The 27,574-nt window shown below is 41.9% G+C and overlaps 1 protein-coding gene across 2 annotated transcripts; it reads left to right on the forward strand.

The window, feature by feature from the left end:
* Positions 1–1,304: 1,304 nt before the first annotated feature.
* On the forward strand, positions 1,305–23,427 carry LOC115580629 (uncharacterized). 2 transcript variants are annotated; one of them, XM_030415177.1, is made up of 6 exons: positions 1,305–1,390; positions 18,831–18,872; positions 18,955–19,344; positions 20,056–20,178; positions 21,597–21,687; positions 21,794–22,181. In XM_030415177.1, the coding sequence occupies exons 2-6, from the start codon at positions 18,833–18,835 to the stop codon at positions 22,095–22,097; spliced, it is 948 nt and encodes a 315-aa protein (XP_030271037.1). In that variant the 5' UTR covers positions 1,305–1,390; positions 18,831–18,832; the 3' UTR covers positions 22,098–22,181. The 2 variants fall into 2 exon arrangements, with proteins under 2 accessions (XP_030271037.1, XP_030271036.1); XM_030415176.1 differs by lacking the exon at positions 1,305–1,390 and adding an exon at positions 4,452–4,583 and having other exon boundaries at positions 21,794–23,427.
* Positions 23,428–27,574: the final 4,147 nt, after the last annotated feature.

Below are 27,574 nucleotides of genomic sequence, written 5' to 3' on the forward strand. Positions count from 1 at the left end.
TTTTAAAGAACAGGAAAACTACTGTAAATAAATAGAGTCATATACTGTAAAATTAGGATTTTTATTTACAGTGTAGACCGTCCCATTTAACAACGGTAAATGCAGGGCAGGGCGCACCGAAGGACTCTTCTTCGGGGAGACCGCAACGGGCGGGTCCTTGTGTGCAGACCCTGATTTGGGACACAGCTACAGTTGTTGGAGTGGATTAATGGGTAACCGTGTTATGCACTCCAGGTGGACGAATTGACTGATGTTGACCACAAGGCAATAACATTTGTTTTTGTGCAATATTTCAGGAGGACGTGCATGAGGATATGTTATGTGCTCTATTCTTGCCGAAAAACACCACAGCCGCATAGCTATTCAAAGCTGTGAATGGTTACATCTCAGGAAAACTGGATTGGTCCATTTGTGTCGGTATTTATATGGATGGAGCTGCTGCCATGACTGGGTGACTTTCTCACTGAAAGATATGCCCATTGCTTTATCTATATATATATACTTTGTCAATGAAATGTTTTCAAAAGACAAGTGAAGACCTTTGAGTTAATAGGCCTCTTTTAATTTGGATATTTTACAGTGTATAGATGTATCACAATTAATGAATATGAAGTAATAAAATTTCCAAAACTTCAGTAGTACAATAAGTCAAACAGAGGGAGCTGGAATAGTGACCATTTTTCAGTTGTGATTAATCACACTCACTGTTCCAGTTAGGAACATTTATGGTTCTGGTTAACAGCTGGACATCTTTAGTGTTGACAGAAAATTACATTATTAGTCTTTGTGGGTATCTTTAAAAAAAGAAAATCAGCTTTAACTTATTTATTGTATCATTCCCTCGTCCCCATATTTACAATAACTTGACTGGCAACAACAAAAACAAGTGGATGCAAATATCTCTTCCTCACTCTTCCAGTGACACAGAGGTTATTCACCCCTCCACTTTATGCTATAAAAATAAAACCCTTTAACCGATGAGTCACATACACTCACCAACATAAAAGACAAGGTTGTCTAAATAGTAACCAAGCAACAGGGTCAAAGACCTTAAATTTAACTGCCTGAACTTTGTTTTAAAGGCTACGTAGTTACATTGTTAAAGCGAGTCTTTGATATCACATGTATATGGGATAAAAACATGAAAAGTCTGATCAACTCACATTGGAAAACCACACAGCTTTACAACCCTTTCCACAATAAACCAACACATGATGTCTAATCCATTATAGTCTCCATGAGAGTAAGAGCAGAGTAAGGACATTATCTACTGACTCCTCCCCGTGACCTTTGGAAAGCTTTTTTTTTTTTCTTTTCTTTTTCTTTTTTTCTGCTGTACAGTCAGACTTCCCTTCCTTCTCATCTCAGCCAGAGAAAGAACATCATCCAAGTGAGTAAAAGTACAAATAACTCTGCATGTATCAAAAATATATATAGTAAATCATAATAATACACACATTAACAAAGCAATGTGAGAATTAGAATTTTTTATCTTTAATCACTAAAAATAACTAATAATTGTTGGATGTGTGTTTTTTAATTTTTGTAAAGGACATTCCTGTGGACGGTAAAGTTATTGCTTTCACAGTTTGTGTGCTCATTGACTGAGGGGTGATGAAATCTGTAGACGTTCACAATTAAAAACACTATCATTGGGTCTATAACATACGGTGTCATTCTGCCTAGTTTACATTGTAACTTTTTAAAAGTGTGTCATTACAGTTCAGCCAGTCGTCACTAGAAATGCGTTATGTAGTTAGATTAGATTAGATAGGCGTTATGTATCCCACAACAGGGAAATCCCCTTGCTACGACAGCTCAGTACAGGAAAAAGAGTGATAGAGAAAGATATCATGAAAACATGCAAATAAGAATGTTGACATGCTGAGCCTTAAAATATGAGGCCACATAACTTGGTATTATCTGCTAACAGCCTATCGGGATGAGGATACGAATGCTAAATGCTCATTAACAACCACAGTTATGTGTTAGTAAGTATAATTCCCATCTTAATTCTACTTACCAATTTGACATAGATGTTTCTCTGTAAATACACTAATAGTGGCTAACAGTAATTCCTGGTAATTGTACTACTACAACTTGTCATTATTACAAATTCACTTTTTTCAAAGCTTCTGCCTTATATGGGCAGGGGTCCACCTAATGTCAATCTTACCCACTCAAAAGTTCATAAGAAAATCAGCCAATGGAAAGAACCAAATTTAGTAGAAGTAGCGTTTCAAACTCTTGATTGGGTGGGAAGCCTGCAGACCACTTCCGAAATTGTGCACTGCTCGTTTCCTCATCTTGTCATTCAGGCACAAACACGTGGCTCTGAGCCAGATACTTGCAGCTACTGCAACAAATACTACCAACAAATACTACCAACAAATTTCCATCATTGTCGATTTGCCAAACTCTAGTTTATTTGGTGAAAGGCGAATCCTGTCTGCCAGAGCCCTACCCAAAGTCCTCAGCAGCTCCCCATCAATCAAAGATCTCTCTTATTCCACACACTGACAGAGCCACACAACTAACTTTCATAAGATATTAAAACGGGGGCTTTTCTAGAAAAGTCTACATTCTAGATTCATGAACTTTGGATTTGGGTCACTTGATTAGGTTTTAATTAGGACCCGTGCAGGTCTCGACCTGCAAGGTCCCTATTGTTTTTCGAATTACGATTTTTTGGCCCAAATGATAGCATTTTTCACTGCCTGAACATACCCCAAAACTCACCAAAGTTGGAATATAAGCTACACCTGCCCAACAATGTCATAATCTATTGTCGTCCTCAATTTCTACCACTAAGTGGCGCTATAATCAAGGAAAGTGCGTTTTATCTTATAACTCACCTATACCTTATCGCACATTCAAAAACCTTATATCCACGTGTGCTGAATCTTGTGGTATAGGCCACACCCATTTCCGCCTAATGTTTGTTTTCCATAAATTCGCCAGATGTCGCAAACCTACTTTTTCGCTCTCCCCCCAGGCGATTTCACTGATTTGAACCAAACTTTGCACACAGCATCTCTGGACTCTCCTGACAAAAAGTTATTAAAACAATTTTGATATTCCAAACAATAATGAAGTTATTGAATAACAACTTCCTGTACATTTTGCTCAAAACACGGAGTGTTGCATATCTCCACATTGATCTGTCTGAATGCCATGAAACCAGGTGATTACTTCCCCATGAGCCACTAAGGCTCTGTGAAAAATTAATAAACTTACCTTTTCAAACTCCTTCTACGCCATTTCACCAGTTTCCAACAAACTTTGTAAATAGCATCTATGGACAAAACTTATCAAAAGCTTTAACCTACATCACAACTGGTGGTGCAGTCCATTTTGATGCTTCGCCATAAAACAATTAACTCATTTTAACTTAGACGTACAATTTGCCCTCCACTGCAAATTGCTCAAACATGTAGAGGGTCTTGCCCTGAATACATCTACGCAGCACATCCCGATGCGCGTGGACTGCGAGGGTCCGTTCATCACTGCTTGCAGCTTTAATTATAATTGAGACCTAAGCAAATCCAATGAAAAGACGTGTTATGGTGTTGATAATGTTAACATTGGGAAGAAGAATTTTTAGGGCCCGAGCAGGGAACCTGCAAGGTTTTTTTGATTAGAAGCACATGACTATGGTGTGAGTGATACAAGTCGCCACTAAATGACATTGTTGTCTTTCAAGTCACATGCATCGAACCTCTGAATAACCTCTGAATCATTCCATTCCATTCCAGGAAGTCAGCCTCATATTTATCAGATTTTATTGAAACTTCAAAATGTGGCAGCATGTACCTCGTGGAATAGAAACTAGCAAAAAAGCAGACATTAGATCAAAAGCTAGACATTGATAGACGGCCATGAAAACATTTTTGTAAGAAGGCAAGTGAAGCATTATTTCACACTCATTTATGTGGAGTGATGACAAACAATGTCAGATGTACATGGCATTTGCAGGTAGTTTTGTCTAAATTACACATTACAACATGGCATAATTGAAGGGTAATGTTTAGAGCTGCATAATAGATAAGTCAGTGGTAGTAAGTCACAGCACACAATTTTTAAGTAAGCCATAAGAATGCCATTTGCGTGTTGTGTCTGCCCTGTCAATGTGGCACAAAACAAGATGTGTGTAGTTGTGATTCTGACCAACTTTTCCACCATGAACGCAGTGGCTTCCCCTGCCATTTTAAACAACTGAGTGATTTCTTTGGTTAAATAACACAAAACACAGCTGTGGTCAGCAGTCAGTATGTAAAGCCATCATGCTGTTTAGCATGCTTTACCTCTGCTAATGTTATGTTGGACATTGTTCTGTTTATTCCAACACTGATAATTTATGGCATTCAGCTTTCTAGCCTTTTCAGACATTCTTTATACCAACAGGAGGAACAGCCCACCAAACCATAGGAAAAACTGAAACGGAAGGTGTTGTGTGGGTAAGCCAGACGGCGGCATGCGTCGACGGCAGCATGCCCCGACAGGCGCGCGGACTGCGAGGGCCCATTCATCACCGCTTGCAGTTTTAATTCGGGCCCGAGCAGGGAACCTGCAAGGACCCTATTGTAATTGAAATGATTTTTATTATTATTTTTGTTCTCACAAAATGATCACATTTTTCACTGCCTGAACATACCCCAAAACTCACCAAACTTGGAATATAAGTCACACCTGGCGAAAAATTTTATAATCTTTTGTCGTCCTGAATTTACACCACTAGGTGGCGCTGTTACTAAGGGAAGCGCGTTTTGGCTAATAACTCCCATATACTTTGTTGCACATTCAAAAACCATATATCCAGCGTTCAGTGAATTGTGCTGAATCTCGTGGTATAGGCCACGCCCATTTCCGCCTACCGATTTTTTCGCTACGTCGCAAAATGTCGAAAACCTACTTTTTCAAACTCCTCCCAGGCCATTTCACCGATAATTAAAAGAATTTTGATAGGCCACACAATACTCAAGTTATTAAATGACAACTTCCTGCAGATTTGGTTACAAACAGGAAGTGTTGCATATCTCCACATTAGTGTGGTCTAATGACATGAAACTCAGGATACTACTTTCCCATGAGCCCCTGAGTCCCTGTGCAAAATTTTAGGCGATGACCACAAGGTGGTGCTCTTTAAATTGATGTATTTTATATCTCCACAACAGTTAATCGGATTAAGACGAAACTTGGTACATTTATTGTCAGTGCCCTCCTGAGGAGAGCTGACGAAGGGTTTACCAATCCGCAACTAGGTGGCGCTCTGGTGCCAGTTTAATTCTATATTTGGCCCTGTGCCCACACCATAACACTTATGGAAATGAAATTCATAGAGGTACTATAGAATGGCCCCTGTGACTCACTCACCGAAAATGACCACCAGGTGGCGCTATTTTCAATGCAAAAGCGTTTTTGGCTCATAAGTCCCACTTAATATGTTGCATATTATTAAACCATCCCTATGTGTTTCCTGCATTCAGCTGAATTGTTTGGTGTAGGCCACACCCACTTTCGCGCTAACTTTCCATTTGCAAAATCGCGACAAATGTAAAACCTACTTTTTCGAACTCCTCCTAGGCAATTTGAGTGATTTGCACCACACTTTGTGTGAAGCATCTGTGGACCCTCCTGACAAAAAGTTATCAAAAGAATTTTGATAGTCCATAAAACGTCTGAAATATAAAATGACAAATTCCTGCACATTGTGTTGAACACAGTCAATCTTGCATATCTTTAGAAAATACTATCCGATTATCACATAAATGTTCATGATTGTGTGGTATCGCCTAATGATGGTCTGTGTAAAATTTGGTGCAAATCGGCCCATAGATGGCACTCTGGTCGCAGTCTAATCATTGTGAATGGAAAGTAAATGGGGAAATCTTCAAGTCCTCTTCAAAACTCATCAACTTTCAACCTCGCCTTGTCCCTCATGCTTTAAGCTAGACACATCATTCTAACTTTTAAAGAGTCAGAAGACCTCAAACTATTGGGCATGTATTCACTTAAAAATCTTTCATGGTTTTCAAATCATCACAGTTTTAGTTTTAAGGATTTGTAGGCTGTCTTCTGTTTTTATAATGGGTGTGTATTGCGCAGTGTTGGGCACGTTACTTTTAAAAAGTGATTAGTAATCGTTACTAGTTACTTCTCCTAAAAAGTAACTGAGTTAGTAACCAAATTAGTCCACTATAAAAGTAATTAGTTACCAGTCATTTTAGCTACTTGGCATCTACATATGTTTTCAGAAAATTTATTTCTGCATGGCAGACCAGCACCTGCTCTCCCCGATATTTTGCCAATGAGTGCTCTGAAGGAGTGTGAGTCAACTGTTGATAATGGGAGCAAGGTCTCAACAGCATACCTGTCTATCATTGCATTCAGTTCAGTCTGTGTCACAAGTTTTTGTGAAGCTGTTAGCGAAGCACACGTTAGCCACACCTGGCCTGCTATCGTCATCAGCAGCGTCAGCAACAGAGTTTTGTCCAGTGTTAGTTTTGTAGAAGCGTGTGCCGTTGAGAGATGCTTCAGTAGTGTCTGTACTTCCACTTTGAAAACATTAACTTTCCCTCCGGACTCGCCATTGCCGCAGTTCCCCTCTGCTAGTTTGAGTGTGTGAGGCTGCTGTGTGCGTGTGTGGCTTGTGTGTACACCAAACATTGCCACTGATTGGCTTAAGAAATCTCACTCAACGTGAGAGAACCAATCATCATCACTTATGCGGTTGTCTCGCTCCTCCCTCCTCCCTCACCGGAGGAAAAAAAATACAGCTCTGCAGCTCCGGTGGCTGAGAGCCGAGATGGATGACAACTGCTTCAGTGATCAGCTTCAGTTTGTCACACCCCACATTTAATAGTCGGTAAGGGTAACGGCATTGTAACAATGGAAATAGTAATATTGGTTAGATTACCTGTTACTGAAAAAAAGTAACGCTGTTAGTAACGCCGTTTATTCTAACGCCGTTATTCCCAACACTGGTATTGCGTGAAAAAGAATGCATGACTTCATAGCTGCAGTGGAGAACAGCTGGAAGAACTGTAGAAAAAGTTCTCTTCAGCTTGATTTGGATCCCACATCTTTCACGTCACATAGACAATATATACATAGACATGTAGGAAATCATGTTGGCTTTCGGCTGATGGTCTTATTTTAGATGTAGGACTTACACTTTTGGCTGTTAAAGCCCCAGAGGGAAAAGCACAACAGCAACTCCCCCATGAGCTGCAATTTCTTCCTCTTCTTCAGATTTCATCATGCAGCAGGCGACATCTCACATCCCATCAGTTAATCAGTTCTTCTCTGACCTGGCTGGCTTTTATGGATTTTTTTCAATATCTCCAGAGAGAACCAGTGTGCGTGACACAGTGGTGGTACACAGACTCCCAAGAGCAAACAGAGTGAGATGGAACATCCATATATGTGCAGTGAACACTGGTTTAGCACAAAGGTGACATCATCCAGTGTTTTAAAAGCATCAGGGGAGATCGACCCTACGACTGTCCTAGAAGCTAGAAGGTTTGTGAGGCTACTGGAGGACGATACTCAGCTTCTTCCTGAAACTATTTCATCACATCATGCCTAGTGTGCACATTCTCTTCAGCCAGCTCCAGAGGCGGAGCATTGTCTCAGCCTTTGTCCGGGGAATCATGCAGCAGTTCACACAGTTTTTCTGACTTCAGAGTACATTATTTCAAACCGGCAATAGCAGTCCATCGAATTATGAAGCAACGACTTCCTCAGCGGAAGGTGTTGCTTGAGCATGCCCCGACAGCAGCAAGCTCTGACGGCAGCAAGCCCCGACAGCAGCATGCATCGACAGCAGCACGCCCCGACGCGCGTGGACTGCGAGGGCCCGTTCAACGCTGCTTGCAGCTTTAATTAGGGCCCGAGCAGGGAACCTGCGAGGTCCCTATTGTAATCGTAATGATTATTATTCTTATTATTATTATTCTTTTTTTTTCCTTTGTCGAAAATGATCGCATTTTTCACTGCCTGAACATACCCCAAAACTCACCAAACTTGGAATATAAGTCCCACCTGGCGAAAAATGTTATAATCTATTGTCGTCCTGATTTCTACCACTAGGTGGCGATGTTATTAAGGGAAGCGCGTTTTGGCTAATAACTCCCATATACTTTGTCACACATTCAAATACCATATATCCACACGTTCAGTGAATTGTGCTGAATCTTGTGGTATAGGCCACGCCCATTTCCATTGCACGAAACTTGCCACACAGCATCTGTGGACCCCCCTGACAAAAAGTTATTAAAAGAATTTTGATAGGCCACACAATACTCAAGTTATTAAATAACAACTTCCTGCAGATTTGGTTCAAAACAGGAAGTGTTGGATATTTCCACAGTGGTCAGGTCTAATGACATGAAACTCGGGATACTACTTCCCCATGAGCCCCTGAGGCTCTGTGCAAAGTTTTAGGCGATGACCACAAGGTGGCGCTCTTTAAAACGAAATATTTTATATCTTCACGTCTGTTCATCGGATTGACATGAAACTTTGTTTAGTTAATGTCAGTGCCCTCCTGAGGAGAGCTTATGAAGGGTTTACCGATCCGCAACTAGGTGGCGCTCTGGTGCCAGTTTAATTGTATATTTGGCCCTGTGCCCACACCATAACACTTATGGAAATGAAATTCATAGAGGTGCTATAGAATGGCCCCTGTGACTCACTCACCAAAAATGATCAGCAGGTGGCGCTATTTTCGACGCAAAAGCCTTTTTCGCTCATAACTCCCACTTAATATGGTGCACATTATTAAACCTCATACATGCTAGTATTTTCATTCACAAAATTGCAAACAATGAAAAACATACTTTTTTCGAACTCCTCCTAGATGATTTGACCAATTGGCACCAAACTTTGCATGTAGCATCTGTGGACCCTCCTGACAAAAAGTTATCAAAAGAATTTTGATAGTCCATAAACTGCCTGAAATATAAAATGACAAATTCCTGCATATTGTGTTGAAAACAGACAATCTTGCATATCTTTATAAAATGCTGTCTGATTATCACATAAATGTTCATCATTGTGTGGTATGGCCTGATGAGGCTTTGTGTAAAATTTGGTGCAAATCGGCCAATAGATGGCGCTCTGGTCGCAATCTAATTAGTTTCAATGGGATTAAATGGGGAAATCTTAAGTCCTCTTCAAAACTCATCTACCTTCAACCTCTCCTTGTCCCTCATACTTTCAGCTAGACACACCATTCTAACTTTTAAAGAGTCAGAAGACCTCAAACTATTGGGCATGTATTCAGTTTTTAAAAATCTTGCACGGTTTTCAAATCATCACAGTTTTAGTTTTAAAGATTGTTAGGCCGTCTTCTGATTTTATAATGGGTGTGTATTGCGTGAGCTAGAGTGCGTGACATCATAGCTACAGTGGAGAGGAGATGGAAGACATAGACAATATATACATAGAAATGTAGGAAATCATGTTGGCTTTCAGCTGACGGTCTTATTTCAGAGGTAGGACTTACACTTTTGGCTGCTAAAGCCCTAGAGGGAAAAGCACAACAGCAGCTCCCCCATGAGCTGCAATTTCTTCCTCTTCAGCTTTTATCATGCAGCAGGTGACATCTCCCATCCCATCAGTTAATCAGTTCTTCTCTGACCTGGCTGGATTCTCTGGATTTTTTTCAAGATCATCCAAGAGAACCAGTGTGTGTGACAGAGTGGTGGCACACAGATTCCCAAGAGCAAACAGAGTAAAGGCGGGTGCACACTACAGGATTTTTCAAACCTTCACAGATTAGGGGACCACACACTTGATGATAACAAAAGACAGATCGCACAAGATCTCTCTCTCTGCTGATCTTATAGTGTGTGGTGTTCTCCGTAGTGCACACCACACACTAACCGATTCTTCAGCAGAGTATCAGGTTCTTCACGCTCAATATTACAAATCTTGCGTGGTCAAACGTGACCTCAGTGTAAACAAACATGGCGGACAAACCGGAAGTGGTGGTTGTTTAAGGCCTATTACAGGCTGAAAAAGTCATGGAGACGGCGAGAGTGTGGGCTGTATGCGTTACAGCACGAGTTGGAGGTGAGTAAAAATTGTCACAAGTATTACAGATAGCTTCAAGAGCAGCACTGTGCGCTCTGGCCCCCGGTACTGTGGGTAACAATGGCAACAGGTAAATAAAAGGCTGACGGAGAAACACAGCCGACTCAGCTCGCGTCTTGATTGGCTGTTTGTCCGGTCCACGTGACATCACACGCTGTGGATGCTCGGCTCCGCTCGGAACACCCCACACATTACAGGATTTCTAGTCGCAAATATTAAACATGTTCATTATTTATGATCTCTCCTTCCGACGCCTTCCGAGCAGATCTGACCGGACAAAATCACTCTTAACACACCCCACACCACAGGAAAATCAGACACAATGCCCTTTGCAAACATCAGATAATCGTTCCTTTGCCGGCTTTGATCGTAAGGTCGGGACAAAAATCACCCTGATTATCCTGTAGTGTGTACCCCCCTTAAGATGGAACTTCCATATCTGTGCAGTGAACACTGTTTTAGCACAAAGGTGACATCATCCAGTGTTTTGAAACCATTAGGGGAGTTTGAGCCTACCACTGTGCGAGAAGCTGTAAGGTTTGTGAGGCTACTGGAGGATGATTCTTTCAGCTTCTTCCTGAAACTATTTCATTGCATCATGCCTCTTGTGCACATTGTCTTCAGCCAGCTTAAGAGGCAGACCATCGACTCAGTCCTTTTCCGGGGAATCATGCAGCAGTTCACACAATTTTTCTGACTTCAGCGTACATTATTTCACGCCGGCAATAGCAGGCCACCGAATTATAAAGCAACGTCTTCCTCAGCGGAAGGTGTTTCTTGAGCATGCCCCGACGGCAGCATGCATCGACGGCAGCATGCCCCGACGCGCGTGGACTGCGAGGGCCCGTTCATCGCTGCTTGCAGCTTTAATTTTAAATGTTATCATAGAATAGTGAAGCTGTTATGCTTCTACTTACCCACAGCATCTTCAGACTCTCATAAAAGTTCAAAGGTCAGTGGGAGACTTTCTTGAGATGTGTCACAGTAACATTAGCACAAAACAAAAGCAAATGTTCCAAAATGCCGGCAAGATTTTCAGTGCACTGTCATATCTAAACCAAAAGTTTGGAAGAGAGTTGGATTTATATAGCGGACGGAAGGTTGGACAAAAAGCAAGCCATTTATAAGCGCTGTAGAACGGCATTTGATTACAGTGGTAGCATTCACTTGGTGAGACTCCATGGTAAAACCTTTGCAGATGACAAGGATGCTAGAAAAGCTAGCACTAGCAATTTTTTCCAGCCACAACTTTGCCGCAACTCAGCGAGGTCTGAGGTAATCACAGCATCTATAGCCTGTTTTATTGCTGAGGACTTATGCCCTTACAGTGTAGTGGAGAAAAGCTAAAAAGAGAAAAAATAATTGTGAGTAGGAGATGTGATAATTATTCTGTTTTCAGTATTAGTGGCCCCTTTGCTCTGTTCTAAGTATTTATCATCCTAAGCTACCACTTCCAGTTTGTCACTTTACTCTATCCTGTTTTCAGACAATCCTTGCACTCTCTTGATTCCAAATGATTTAACTCTGATTTAACTATACATGGTCGCACCAAACTTTACAAGTTTGATAAGGGTCCTGGCCTGATCCCATTAAAAATGAAATTACGCTTGCAGTCGTAGCACCACCTAGTGGCAACAGGCCACAACAAGTAAAGTATGTTTTATTTTACATACTCCTGCTAGCAGTTCCACCTCAAATTTGGTCAGAAAATCCTTAAGTCCTCCATGATGGCATATCTCTTGGAGCCATAACCAGTAACATTATAGTGTGACATTTGTGTCAATAATTGTCGAGCACAGGTGACTCGGCATTGGTGGGAGGGGGCCCCGAATCCAATTCTGCTTAGCACTGTATTACCTTAACCCAACAGGAAGTTAGCCATTTTTAATTTCTTGCTAATGTTGGTGTTTTGCACATTTTCCTTGAACAAACTCCTCCTACAGCTCCAACCCAGTCGTCTTCAAAATTCAGGTCAGGCCAATGCAGACAGCTTTGAGATCAAATGCTATCAAAAGCTTCAACTTTCCTTGAAGGATGTGGCTGTGGCAGCATGGCACTTTTCGCTGAATCGCCATGAAACAGGAAGTTGTTAAGCCACTGTAGAGTCCTGCTCTGAACACACTAATATGAAAAGATTGAGTTATAATCATAGCAGCCCAAGTGGCAGTAGGAAATAACATATTTTTGAATAGTGATGATGTGCTTCTCTGAGCTTGATCATTGTGAGCTTTCACTATAGACCATGGCAGAACCACAAATGCCAAAATGGTGCCATGAAACAGAAAATGGCTGCAAATCCACTTTACATGGTCAAAACTGCCCCAATCATCACATGTTGGATATAAGTCTGCACATATTTACCTGCCAGTATTCAATTACTTGGAGTGGCACCTAGTTGCAACTGGAAATTACATTTCGGTATACTTCTTACAACAGCCCCAACAGCTAGTTTGACATACATGCATGAAATGCACATTTGTTTTGAACCTAAACCTACACAAAAGTCTCTTGGTGCCACTACCTTAACGCAACAGGAGGTCAGCCATTTTGAATTTTTCTGCTGATTTTATGCAATTTTCACGTTTTATTTTAATAAACATTCTACAGCTTTAACCAAATTGACTTCCAGTTTTCACAGGCTAGGTTCAACACCAGTAAAGCAAATGATAAAGCTTGAGATTTGTTGATCAGCATGCCTGTGGCAGCATGGTCAAGGCTGATGATTCGCCATAAAATAGGAAGTTGCACAGAACTCCTCAATGCATGGTCAAATCTGCATCAAACTTAACATGTTTGATGAAAGTCTTGCCAATATTGGCAAGTACAGTTAGAATGCCAACTAGTGGCATCAGGAAGCAACATTTTTATATCTACGGCATTTCTTCACGCACCTGTCCATCATATTTCAACTGCACCCTGTTGGATGTAGCAGCAAACACGGTGACTTGTTGTTTTACCCACGTTTGTGCAGTTTAATTGACTTGACATATAACACATCCCCTTCCCTTTTTTCTCTTCATAGCCATGGGGTAGAAGCCATATTTAAGGATAACATGTCAAAGAGCTGTCCTGCAGTGGTTTGAAAAGTATAGCCCATCAAAATAGTAATAATATTAACTTTATTTGTATAGCACTCATTGACTTAATAAAATAGTGGACGGAGCCAACGCACATCACCCATAGGATTCTTAATACCTAGATACTTTTTGGGTAAATCCGTGTGAAACTGTTGAAACTGAGGCCATGTCCACACGTACAAAAACAATCTTTCCCCTGTCCTCCTTGGCATCTTTTCAAGAATATTTGCGTCCAAACGGATCACCTGAAAACGACTCAACACGCTGTAGAGATGGAGCATGAGCATAAAGCTTGTGCACCATATACAAACAGACAGTAGAAGGAGAAACCGAACACAACAAGATGAAAATCGCTAGTCGGTTGTCCGTAATCCTTTTTTGCTCAGCGTAGTGGCAGAGGAGCATAATATTTTGCCCTAGTAACCCTAATAAGCTCAATATCTTCTGTCGCACGAACACAAGCCTGTAGTCCTCCATTGTTGTTGTTGTTGTTATGAGACGTCCGGGGGTTAAGAGGTCAAAGGCTAGAGGTGGAGGGGTGGGGCCATGGCATCATCGATATGCTAAGTATGCGGATTCGCGGTCCACATGAAAACGCAGGGGTAGCATTTTCGGATTTTTCTACCCTGAAACCAGATTTCAAAAAAGTGCATTGTCAGGGACTGCATTTACAGGATTCATGTGGACGATTGGCCAAAACGACGCAAAATGTGCGTTTACACACAGAAGCGTTTCCATGTAGATGGCCCCTGAGTGTTAACAGGCAGTTTCGCCCAAGTCAGCTGTGACCAATAGGCTTGATTGCAGGGTGGAGCCAAGTCAGCATAAAAGAAGCAGCCAGTGCTCACCTGTTCAGATCTATTTTGTCCAGGAAAGAGAAGCTGTGAAATTACTGTTGTTGAGTAAGGGGGAATTGTATATCTAGTGTTAGGCATTCTGTGAGGAAGGTTAGCTATAATATTTAATCTTGCCTAGATACTTTTTGGGTAAATTGGTGTGAAACAGTTGAAACTGAATGTTAACAGGCAGTTTCGCCCAAGTCAGCTGTGACCAATAGGCTTGATTGCAGGGCGGAGCTAAGTCTGCATGAGGTAAATCTAGCACATAAGGGCTAGTCAGTACAGCGTCAGCTGCAGCGTCGGGCCAGCCGAACAACGACTTAGGGAGCCTCTCTGCGGGAGTCTGTCGGGGAAGTTAAAGTAACTTGCTGTCCATCGCTGACTGTAGCCATGAACTTTACCCGATCCCAGTCACGACATCAAAGCGGAGAAGATTTCACCGGAAACACATTGCTCGAGGCTGTAACCCAGCCAATCTCTGCTATCCGACATTCTCCACCAGTACTGAACTTGAAGTACTGGGGGGGCTATGGAACTGCCAGTAAGCAGTTAAGAAGGCAGACACCTTTTCAAACTATTCCTCCCTACAGACTCTCTACTTCCTGGATCACCCCAGAAAACACTACCACTCCAGCTGCCCTCTCATCTGCCTACTCCTTTTCACACTCCTCAAGGCAAACAGGTTGAGGAGGAGGAACTGGCCTCCTCCTCTCCCCGATGTGGTCCTATCAGGTCCTTCTTCTGGACCACCTTCCCAGATCTGCTCTTGAATTCCACGCTGTCTCTGTCACACTTCCTTTCAAACTCAATATTGTGGTGACCTGATCCTGGTCCTCTCCGTGACTTTTTTGATTAGATGGATGCACTCCTGAGCTAGTCCCCAGACGATGACACTCCAGTCGTTGTCCTGGGTGACTTCAACATTCCCCCAGAGAAGCTGTGCTCACCTGAATTCATCGACTTCATCTGCACATTTGACCTCAAACTCTCCCCCTCTCCACCGACCCACCGAGCCGGGAAGCCTCGTTACAATCTTCACAAATTCTCCCATGCGACCCCCCTCCTCCATGACCTCCACTGGCTTCCTGTTGTGGCCCGCATCCAATTCAAGACGATGGTGCTGGCCTTCAAGGCCATCAACAGACTGCACCCGTCTACCTCCAAACACTGGCCAGATCACAACCCCCAGCGAGAGTACTTCGCTCATCTACATCAGCTGGCCGACTGGTACTGCCAATGCTGAGATCAAACATACGCGCTCAGTGAAGTCCCGACTCTTCTCTGTTTTGGCACCTCAGTGGTGTAACAAACTCCCGTCCAATGTCAGGACAGCGGAATCACTCTCCATCTTCTGCACAAGACTCAAGACTTTTTTGTTCAGACTTCACCTCAACCCTGCATAGCATGACTCCCTCCCTCCCTCGTTTTTGCTCCTTCGATAGTGATATGTCTTGGTTTCTCTCTTGTGACAAATATACTTGTAAGTCGCTTTGGACAAAAGCGTCTGCTAATTGCCCTAAATGTAAATGTTATACCTAGAATCATGCTATGTGTACTGACTGTCGCCATGTTGGCAGTACTTGACTCCTTTTAACTCCCAGCTATAATCAAAAATGGTGGAGCATACAGTCGGTGGAGCTGCAGTGCACTTAGTCAGCTAGTTTTGGTGTCCATGTAAACAGGTCATGGCAGACACACAGCCACCGTGAGTAGCACGAATCACACACGTGTCAAGCACGAAGACTTCCTACAAAATGTAAGTTTCAAGGATATTGAATTGAGTTCCAAAACTCTGGAGCTCTAGTGGAAAAGTTTCCTTTTGTTGAGAGGCAGGTTGAGGCTTGGGTAATAGGTAATCCAGTAAATCTAGAATTGTACAACTAAAATACAGACAGGAGCAAGGCCATGTAGAGCTTTAAAAAGTAATTGGTATACATTGGTTCTGTATTGAAGGGGTAAACTGGGATAATAATCCAGGCCAGGAATCTAACAACAGTCCAGGGCATTCTCCACATTTACTCCATTCACAACCACTTACTATGTTTTGTTATTTTATTTTTAAGATTACTGTACAGCCATGTGTCTTCAGTTTCAAGAGATCCTCCATCAAATTAGACTTCTCAACGGGCCTGAAAAGTATGACCCGACCCGACCTGGCCCGCGGGTTTTTAAGCCCGAACCCGACACAGCCCAACACACCAGCATGAATTGTCTGGCCGAGCCCGACCGGACTTTTTTTTCAGATTCATACTCACATAAAAACAATCCTAACCCAAATAATTTCTCAGACTTGTGTATATGACAGTAGAATTTTGTGTACAACATTTTTATTTGCACACAAAAGTTTAACATTACAAATACGAATGTTAGAATCATGCACGCGTCTTTTTGACAGCGATCTTACTCTTACTTTTAGCCAACTCGATCTTCTCCAGCCAGGCTATAGGCATGAGTACATCACGCAGCGGCGTCAGGTCTGCGTCTGCGTCTGCCCATAAAGCAGGCAGTCAGACTTACTCTTCACCACACGTGAACAAGGATGATTCACAACAAACAATATATAATTTACAACCTGCAAGAAATGTGTTTTATGAAATGTGTTTTATAAAAAAGGAAGCCCGAGGCCCGACCCGGCTCATTTGCGTATTTTTTCAGCCCGTTGAGAGCTCTACATCAAATGTATGACGGAAGGCCAACAGTCTGGTGGCTAGTAGACTTTGGAGCTGACAGGAGACTGGCAGCGCAGGCTGGTTTGTAGCAGGTTAGGCTGGAGGCTGAGGCTTGGGCTGATAACTGGTAACCTGGGGCTGAGGCTCAGACTGGTAGCTGGGTGCACTGTGCTGAAGCTAAGCAAGCTCCGTGCTATACCCTGCATGAGAGCCACTGGCATCAAGCATGGCCAACAAACAGAGTTCCATAAAGATTTGCTATTAGGGCCAAAAGTTCATCCTTGTCTAAAGCAGCCACAAGCAGGGCTTCCAGTTGTCATTTGTATCTGGCAATGGCCATCAGCTTTTCTTTTTTTTTTCTTTAATATTGTATTTTCACATTTTTTAAGGTTTTATTTAAACAAAGCACAGTGACAGAGAAGGGGGAAAAAAGAACAACAACAGAATAACACAGAACAACAGAGCTGCCAGAAAAAAAATTAAAAATATGTCTTGGATGAACGTAATATTGCTGTTATCTACATGGCCAGGTGTTACAGAAATACAAGTTGCAGTACAGTCAAGAGCACATTTCTGCAGAAAAGGATTACACGTCTTTAAGATAGTCAATGAATGGACCCCAAATGTCCAGAAAGCGGTTTTGTGTTTTAGAGTTGTGGAAGCGTATCCTTTCCATCTGGATAATCCCAGTCATTTCGTTGAGCCATGAGCCAAGCAGGGGGGAGTGAGGGATTTCCAGTCCAGGAGAATCATTTTCTTTGCAGCAACCATGCCAAGCATTGGCACTTGTTGTATCTCAGGTGAGTACCTGACAGCATTCTCTGAGCACCCAAAGAGCACCAGCTCTGGGTCAGGGGCAATGTCCAAGTTATAAACCAGACTAAGCCACTGAAATACATCACACCAGAACTTATGCAGTTGAGGACATAACCAAAAAAGATGTGATAACGAACCCTCTGCACCTCTGCATCGGTTACACAGTGGAGAAAGCGATGGATAGATTGAATGCAGTTGAAGCTTAGAATAATGCAATCAATGAACGACTTAGAATTGAATCAATTTGTATCTAACATTGATAGAACAGGTATGAATTCTAGTCAAAGTTTCATTCCAGGTATTGTCAGACACCTCAAGCTCCAGCTCGTTAGACCAGGCTTCTCTGAGGTGATGAGTGGACGTGGAGGTTAAAAACAAGGACACAAAGCGAGATATTAGGTGCTTGGAGTCAGGAGGAAGCAGCATGAAATCATAGAATGGACAACTTGTTGGCATGGTTTCAAAGTTTGGAAATACACCTTTAACATAGTGCCTGATTTGGAGATATCGAAAGTGATGAGAATTGGGTAAGTTTAACTTTGTTGTCAGCTGACCAAATGAAGCAAAATGTTTGTCTACATATAGGTCTTCGAGGTCCACAAGTCAAGCAAAGGGGGAACAGACGCCTCTGGGTCCAAGAGATATAGTAAATTATTATCCACATAAAGACCCACCCTGCTTTCCATCTCCCCTATCTTAATGCCCTTGATGCCAGAATGACTCCTGATCCCTATCGCAAGGGGCTCCAGGGCCACATTGAAGAGTAGGGGCGACAGCGGGTCACCCTGCCTGACTCCTAGGTTCAACCAAAAAGGCCCAGATTTATCACTATTGGTGAGGATGGAGGCTTTTGGGCAGATGTATAACATCTTTACCCAAGTGATGAAGGAGTCCCCAATTCAAAATCTCCTAAGAGCTTCAAACATAAAAGGCCACTCTATTTGGTCAAATGCCTTGGCCGCGTCGAGGGCCAAGACAGCTCTGGAGTCACCTGATTGGTTGGCATATATATATTATTCAGAAGCCGCCACCCATTACAAAATGAAAATCTACCTGGGATAAACCCTGTTTGGTCAGGATGTATAATTGAAGAGATCTGCCTTCCTAACCTGTTGGCTAGCGCCTTCGTGATGGACTTCTAGTCAAAATTAAGGAGAGCAATGGGCCTATAAATCCCAGGCTCAGTGTCTTCCTTGCCTTAAAACTGCCTTGCCTTTTTTTAAAAAAAACAAAACAAAACCACAACAACAACCATAACACCCTCTCGTCGCTGCTTTTAATGAAAAGGTGAATAGCTGTGATGTCAAATAACAATGCCTCATCTTCTATAGATATGTTTTGTGTCTGGATGTTTTGGTCTTCCCTCCTGTTAGGTAAGTTAGTGCTTCATTCAGACATTTAAAACCGATTTATATATTAGCATCAATTAATCAAAACCTGTTACTCTCACTACAGCTGCAGGGGTGAGGGCATTCATGATCTACAACACCAAGAACAGCCTGTGTTTGGAGGACTCAGCTACAGGAGAAGCCCTGCTGAAGAAGTGTAACATGGACTCAGAATCTCAGCAGTGGACCTGGATTGATCAGGGCATGCTGATGTGTGTTGCTTCATCCAATTGTTTATTGGCTGTGCAAAGAAAGCCTCTCCAGACCCAGTCCTGCAGGAGTCCAGAGGTGGTGGATGCTATAGAGTTTGTATGGGACTGTGATCGGGACAGACTGATCAGCAAGAACACATCAATGCTATTATCAGTAGACGGCCAGCATTTGATTCTCGCACTTGACAGCAAACACTCAAAGTGGAGATCTCTGGATGTGGGTGACATCTGCCAGGAAAAACTCAGTAAGTCAGTAAGGATTACAGGAACAGAATTGGTGTTATTTAAACAAGCTGGGTGGGCTGTGCAGTCAGGAGCTGAACTTATACAGACAGACAGATAGACAGATAGACAGTTAGATAGATAGAGGTGATTGATGCAAAATAATAGGAAACTGGGGAGAGAGAAATGATTGAATGTAGTAAGTAGCCAGGGCTTCAGTAGAACATGGGACATGGCAAAAAGGACTCTGCTTTAGCTCATGGTGCATGCACTTTACCAGATAAACCGCCAAGTCATCATTTACATATTTGATTTCTATATTATATATTCCTTTCATTAACATTAAACGTTTCAATATTGAACTGAGTATTTGCATGAAGGCTGACCATGATTGAAAGAGTACTCTGACCTTTTATGTAATCACATGACTATTTTAATTGATATAACTAAAAGCAACCTACAAAATATGTAATTTCTCCTGAACACATTGTGTAATTAAAACCACACTTGGTGGATATGATGTGTAGATAAGGAGTGCAGGTTGGTGCCATAGGCCATCAAAATGTGAGAAGTGTCCATCGTTCACTCACAAAGTAGGCCACCTGACCTACAACACCTGAAAAGATCTTGGGTTCAAGTCTAGGGTGATGACGTACTTAGCAACTCTTCAGGTTTTTCAAGCTCTTACCAAAACTTCTCTGGACAACATCTGTTTCATGTGTGTTTTTCTCCAGGATTTAAGAGGGCATCTAATGATCCAGAGGAATATGAAGCTGCAGAGGAGAAGACAGGTGAACTGGTGTCCATGACAGAGGAACAGAGAGGGTACCTACGATGGTACTATCGCACAGAGGACTGTAAGTGCTGCTGCTCCTAAAATACTTTGTCCAAATAAAAATGTAGTGTCTCAGAAATTACTCTTATCACTCCAGACTGTTCCAAATTCTGCAGTCCCAGTAGTTTCTACACTGGTGCTATAAACCCTTAAAAATAACAAAGACCATCTAATGGCTGTTGCCACTTGTACGATTGGAAGGATTTTAACTATTCACTGATCACTGTTGTTTCAGCCTCAAGGTCCATTTCAGACCTGTTGAGGCTGAGCAAAGTGTCAAATCATTAAAAGGCCACTCAGAAGTCTCTGAAATGGATCCTGTTCTTTGGATGTGTACATTCTGGAAGCACCATAATGCAACTGATTTTTGGTTATGGTACATTGACTTGTAAAAGAAAAAAAATGTGCCTCTGTCATTCCCACTCTGCACCCCAAATGCTTGGTCTTGCACTATGGAACCTGGTGAATGGGTACGATCTCCCGAGAGAAGCTTTCATGGCTTTATGTCTTTCTTCTGGCTCAGATCCCTCTACATCACAGTGGTCCAGCGCAGCAGCCGCAGTACTGCTGATGCCACACCAAACCGCCTGTCCATCTCATGCTCCATTTTAAACAATACCCCTAGATGCTACCTTTTTCTTGCAAAGAACCATGGTCTCACACTTTGAACATGTTGAACTTCATCCTGACCACTTCACACTTGGCTGCAAACTGCCCCCGGTGCCTAATGGAGTTAAAGGACCGAAGAAGGTGCACCTTGAGATGTTGTCTATGAATATCACAAACAGGATCAGAGACAAGGGACAACCCTGGCTGAGCCAAACGCCCACCGGAAAGGTGCTTGACTATGTGGACATAGCTCTCACTTTGGCAAAGGGGCTCAGTACCCCCATAATCCAACAATACCCCCACACCGTTCGGTTCCAGAACCAGTACTGTGTGTGGAGGTGAGCCCAGTTATATTTAGTTGGTACCTCTCTACCTGCTGCACAAGCTCCAGCTCCTTCCCCACCAGAGAGGTGACATTTAACATATTAAGGGCTAGTCGGCAAAGTCAAGAGTCAGGATGTCCAGCTCCCTACACACATTGCACCCAAGGTAGTGAGTCCACAAGGGGGCTGGTCAGTGATGTCTTTTCTGGTTGTCCTCCAGTCAGAGAGTCTTGGGTCTCTGTCTATCTAACGTCTTTAATCCAATTACCCATGGTGCTATCACATGACCAGCGCTCAGCCAATCACACGAGTGCTCAGCAATGTTTTGAAGCTAGAAGATTAAAGTTCTCATCAAGCTAGTGAATATTACTACTGTATATTGAGTATGTGTCATTTTACTGCTGCCGGTGTTTAAGGCTGAACTTATGTTAACTACTTTATTAACGAGCTGGCTTCATATCCTCTATGATAGTCATGTTTACATAATGTTGTCCTCTTCCCATTGCAGCCACAACATGGAAGTTTGTGTTGCTGGGACTTGCCTTTGTCTGCCTACTTGTAGGCTTTCTGCTGTTGGGAATGGGAGCTATGGCCAACAAGTATGACCTTAAATTACATAATAACACTGTCACTTATGGTCAAATGTTTAATATTGGTATTTAAATGGCTGCTTAGTGACATGGTTTTCTGTAATTTCCCTTACAGGAACAGAAAAGAGATTGCAAAGTACAAGGCAGCTGCTGCTCTAGCTCAAAAGAGTGAAGGTGAGGAGCTGCTGTTGCTCAGAGACAACAGCAGCAACAAACAATCACCATCACTTGACTGTCAGTTGCAGGGAAACAAGTCCTCCCCTTCAAATGGGGAGGTGAGTGAGCTCAAAGCAGGAAACATAATGGTCATGTGGAAAGATGGAAAGACCTCCTGCTTATACTCAGATCATGCTGCAGAGGAGGAGAAACAGGAGGAGGCTGAGCTGGAGGCTGATCCGGCAGTGAAAACGATGGAATGAAGAGATCATATTGTAGATTACAGAAACAGATGTGAATAATATCTGCTTTTAACTCTACCATGCTCCTCTAAAGTTGTTTATGAAGACTTTCATTGTCATTTTTCATCGAAGATTTACCTTTAAAAGCAGCATACAACATCAAAATCATGCTAAATACACAGCAGTCTGAAAGTCCAACAGATTTATCGATCATTGAAAACATTACGTCCAAATTCACTGTAAAGAGTTTTGGGTATCATTGGATAATCCCTTATTCTATTGAGAACTCAAAATCAGAAAATGAAAAAATGATTTCATTACTTGTTTATGAACACGATACAAAAAACCCATATAACGCTTTGATTATGTACTTTTTATTTTATTTTCAGATCAAAAATGGGGAGTTAAAAAAACGGGCCACAGGTCAAATTGATTTTGATATTTAATTTGACCAATTTGTGTTACCCAGAAGTTACATGTTATGGTTCTCTACTGCTCCTCTTAGGGTCAACGCTCCACCTGACCGCTGGACCTAACGAGTCCAGAGACACTGCAGCTGCAGTGAAGAGTGGCTCTAAGAGGAGCAGCCATTAAGTAGGAGAATGGCCTAAGAAATCAATGTTTTTGATTTGCAAAGCTACAGCTGATAAACTGCAGTAAACAGAGCAGTTTATGAGCCAGGCCTACTGTGTTAGTCAGTGAAGCCATAATAAATAACTTCCAGGTCACACAAATCAAACATAATCCTTACATTTGAATGTAGGCAGAATGTTAAAGGGATATACTATATGTGTAACAGTGCTTTCAGACGGTAAACCTATAAAGCTGACCAAATTACGCGCTGTACCTTATTTGTTGAAACTGTACAGAAAAAATTATGTGAAAGAAATAAGTTGTAGTCATTCTCACTCCCAGTGTGTGATCAGTGGTCAGTGGACCAACACTTCTAAGTTTGACCCGGTACGGTTATAGTTTAGGGGTAGGAACAACATCATAGTTTATAGTTTAAGGCCATTGAAGCGTCTGTATTTGGCAAGTTGGGATTGAGAATGTGTTACTCATTGAAAGAAGCTGACAACCTGTGCTGTGGCTGAAGACGTTGTGGACAGACACACTATCAGTATAATCACAACATTATCTTTGTATACAGATTAAACAAATGAAATTCTATGTTATCTTGGATAAAAAGATGACTTCTAGCTCTAATCACAGAGTGAATGATCTTCATGAGCAGTGAATGGGATCAGATTAGGAGGAGAGCAATAATTGGCCCAGGCATTTTCCGATTAGTGGTATCAGTGATTTTTCTGTCAGATTGCTCCTAAAAATAAACCAGTTTAAAAATGTGCTACATTGGCTCTGATGCAACATCCTCTCACACAATGGCTTGCCTACGACATTATCTGACTGATAACATGTCAAAATTAATGAATGAACCTGCAAAGGAATGTAATTTAGAGGAACTTTATTGTAGCCGAAATTGCAAATGAATAGCAGTCCCAAATATTGGTTTTCAGTCTCCTTGATTTTTTTTATTATCGATACAGGTATCATCCCTGAAAAAGCCATATCAGGTTAGTTCAGATCCTCTATAGAGGAAATCTACAGACAGACACAATATTCTGGATCTTTACCTCAGTTAAGAGGTTTTCACATTGCTACCAGTAACTTAGCCAGTCAGTCATTTCCATGAACAGGCAGAGATTTTACTCTGTTGCTTAGAGTTCATTGTGCTAAACCTCTGGCGGTAGCTGCCTGGTATTGGCTATCAAACAGAAAGGTGTGTCATAAGCAAACATGGAGGAGCTGATAATGTTGGTGTCTTAGTACCCGTAGCGATACAACACAGCACTAACCTTGTATAAAGACAACCATAAGAAAATCTAGACATGGGACAACATTTCCACCAAACTACAGAGCTGTAGTGACTCTAAATGTATTGTACATGTACTTACAGAGATTTACTAAGTTGGTGTGTTTGTTTAAAAAAAACATAAACGTGTCGTGAATTTTTGGGTTGAACTGACCAACGCTATGACGTTCACCTTATAACCTGCGCTATGACATTTATCGAGGATTCATGGCAGCCTCTGACAGCTTTTCAAACCACTACTTTTCAGGGGAATCCTCTTGCAGGTAAGTGTAACCGATCTCAGCCCCAAATTACTATATCAGGCACTGATATACAGAGATAACCTCTATAGAAACCAAAAATCAATAGGACTAGTGCATCAGAAGAATTTAAGTTTGCCAACTGGAGAAATTAGCATTTAGACAATAAGATATAAGTAGCAAAAGCGAGTAAGACTCATCAACGACAGGTATTCAGTCTCTTTGAAATAACATCACTCACTGGGTTATATTAAATGGTCTTCACAAAATGTTGTATTATTTTCTCCTTTAAAACTACAGTATTTTCTTAAACCATTTAAAGGTCCCATATTATGAAAAACAAGTTTTCTCTGGTCTCTACATATATATATATATATACGCATCCTTAAAAAGTCTTAAATTCATGTATCTAAAATGAAGGCCTTAAAAGTCTTAAATACATCCATATTTTGCAAATAGGTCTTAAATTACATTTAGTTAGGTCTTAAATATATATGCTCATTTACCGCTTCCGCCTTCACCTTTTTTGCTTTTTTGTTTTTGTTTGGTGAGATTCACAGTGAGCTCCGTGTGTTGTTTTTCTGTCTGAAGTATCAGGAACATAAGTGGCATTTTGTCAACAGCCCAGTTGGAATTTATTGCCGCACACTTAACCAGTTCCAGAAAGACTTCGACTGTGGAATCTGCTACAACTATGGGAAAGTGTATATTTAACAAGTGTTGGCTTGAACATCCAGAATTCAGTTGGTTAAGAGCTGTAAAATAATGAATTTGAAGCGCAATGCACTCTCTGCCAGAGGACCCTCAACTTGGGTACACTTAGTGTGAAAGGGCTGGTGTCACACACAAAATCAGAAAAACATCAGTTAACTTCTAAAAGTCTCCAGCGAAGTCATGCTTTCACATGCCGCCTCAGAGTCAAGCGACATTCATACCTTCTTCGGCTCAACTCCGACGTCTTAAATTTGACTTGTTCAAACCTGCAGAGACCCTGATATAAACTGGTCTTCCTGGAGCCTGCCAACTCCCAGAATGAGGAGGAATGCCTCCCACCCACTGGTAAAACGGCGCTCCTACAGGCTGTTCAGATTCAGCTCCGTTCGTTACGTTACGCAAGGACTCATTTGCATAGGCAGGCCTTCTCTGCGCAGTGATAGGAGATATCCGAGAGGGGGGCATTCATCCCGAGGTGAAGTTAGGTGTGTCCAGCGGTAAGATAGGAGTGTTTCGCAATGTCGTCGCTCAGAGTTAGTCACGCAAATTGCTCTGTTGTTGGTTGTAAAACTCATCATCAGTGCCTACATTCTGTCCCAGCTTCAGAAGAACAGAAGAGACAGTGTTTGCGTTTTATTTTTAATGACAACGTGCCGGCTGCGGTTCGTGTTAGCTTGTATGTATGTGCTAACCATTTCACATAAGGCTGCTTCAGTAACGAGCGTTAGTACAAAGCTGGCTTTGCCTCGACACTGACCCTTGTAAAAGGATCAGTCCCAACCATACGGGATGCAGCAATTGCATCCGAGCCACATGTAAGTGTCACCACGTTTTGATAGTATTTACAGTTGCCTCCGAGTATGGTGAAGTCAGCTTGAAATTGGCTAACTAGTTAGCATGTAGCAGGCAAGGCAGGCGATGACAGATGGAGCTCATTAGCATTTAAAGGTGCAGGCACAGAAACAGCCTGCTCTCAGTAAAGCTCAGTAGAGCTAACTTGAGCGACTTTTAGACAGCTGAAATTCAGGACCATGGATGGGTTTGGGGCAATGCATTTCGAATAGAGTGTTGTTGGACCTCTGACAGCTGTGTGGAATTGATGAAAAACAGTATAATATGGGACCTTTAAATGTTAATATGATCTTACTTGGCTTTTGACCTACTTGAAGCTAAATTTTAAATCATTTTCATATTTACCTTAACCTATTTTTAGTCTTAATCTAATCTGTTTTAGATGACTTTTGAACCCTACAAAACCAGCAGCAAGTCGGCTGGGAGAAATTCACATAAACAAAGAAACTATCGTTTATTTTCTAAAAGAGTGATTTTCATTTTTTTGCAGAATATGCAAGTTGAGATCATGAAGAAGCCACTCCATGTTTCAGATAACAGTATTGGTTGCCTTAAAAGTATGCATTTTGTGTTTGAAATCGGTTAGAGTTTCAGGAAATGCTGGTGCATTGTTGGGCGTGTGCGGCGATACAGTTAATTTGCATACTGGCTACCTTTGACCATTCACAGGTTTTTTTTTTTTTTTCGGCCAATCAGGTGCACATTAGTAGCGAACCGCATGGCTTCTTATGCAGCCCCCAGCATAAGTTCTGCCACTTCTGGAAGCTGCATGTGATTTCATCATTGAATGAAGATGGACCGGGAAGAATGCATAGCAGAAGAGCTAAATCCTGGCTGTTACAGCGCAAAACTATGGCAGTACTACTGCGAGACGCCGGATACTTCTGGTTATTCCAACGCCGATTTCACCTCTGATTCTGATGAGTGCACTGACGATGAAAGCGACTGTATTACACTGGAGAACATACCTAATCTACAGCTGACCTTAGCCGAAGATGAAGACGAGGAAGAATCTCTCGGCCTCGCAGCAGAGGAGCTGGAGCGTGAGATATCAGACGCTATATCTACGGTAACATGTGAAGGGGATAAAGACAGCAAAATGGAGAAAATCCATAACTTTGACTGCAAATGCTACGTAAGAATAAAGGAGAACTCTCTCATTGAAACACATTCGTGTAGCGACACGCTTTCTCCAGAGCTTATGTACAGCATACGGTTGAATTCTCTAGCTGCCGAAAGAGAGTGGCAGGACATGCGAATAATTGGACATCTCGAGGCAAACAGACGCACAGTAGTTACTTCAGTTACATGACTATATCCACCAAAAAACCCCAGATGAAGAGAAAGCGCCCCCGGACCACTTATTCCATCGGAGGCAATGAAGTCTGCAGGAATACTTTTCAGTTTCTTATGGGGTGAGTTTCCATTAAAATCCAAGTTATCTACTTAGCGTTATGTGTTCATTGGAAGTCGCAGACAAAGTCACAGGGATTACAAACTGTTATCTCATGTTTTTGTTTTCATGTTTATACCTTAGCCTACATTGTTATTAGCTAGCTCAGTACTGTCGTTTTAAAATTATATGCACATCGAAACTAAGCTGTAATGGGAGGTTTTGTCTTATAATGTGAGCATCTGCTATTAATTTGAATAATGCTTGAATTGACTGATGATCATGATTTAGCACCTAGTTTACTGGAGGATAGTATGGATGAATACATCCAGAGTCAGGTGACAATGTGCCTGTTAGCATTGCTTGAATTGACTGTGATGCTAATGTTTAGCAACTAGCCTACTTGAGGAACAGTTTGGATGAATAC

Source organism: Sparus aurata, chromosome 4 (genome assembly GCF_900880675.1).
Source record: "Sparus aurata chromosome 4, fSpaAur1.1, whole genome shotgun sequence".
NCBI lineage: Eukaryota > Metazoa > Chordata > Actinopteri > Spariformes > Sparidae > Sparus > Sparus aurata.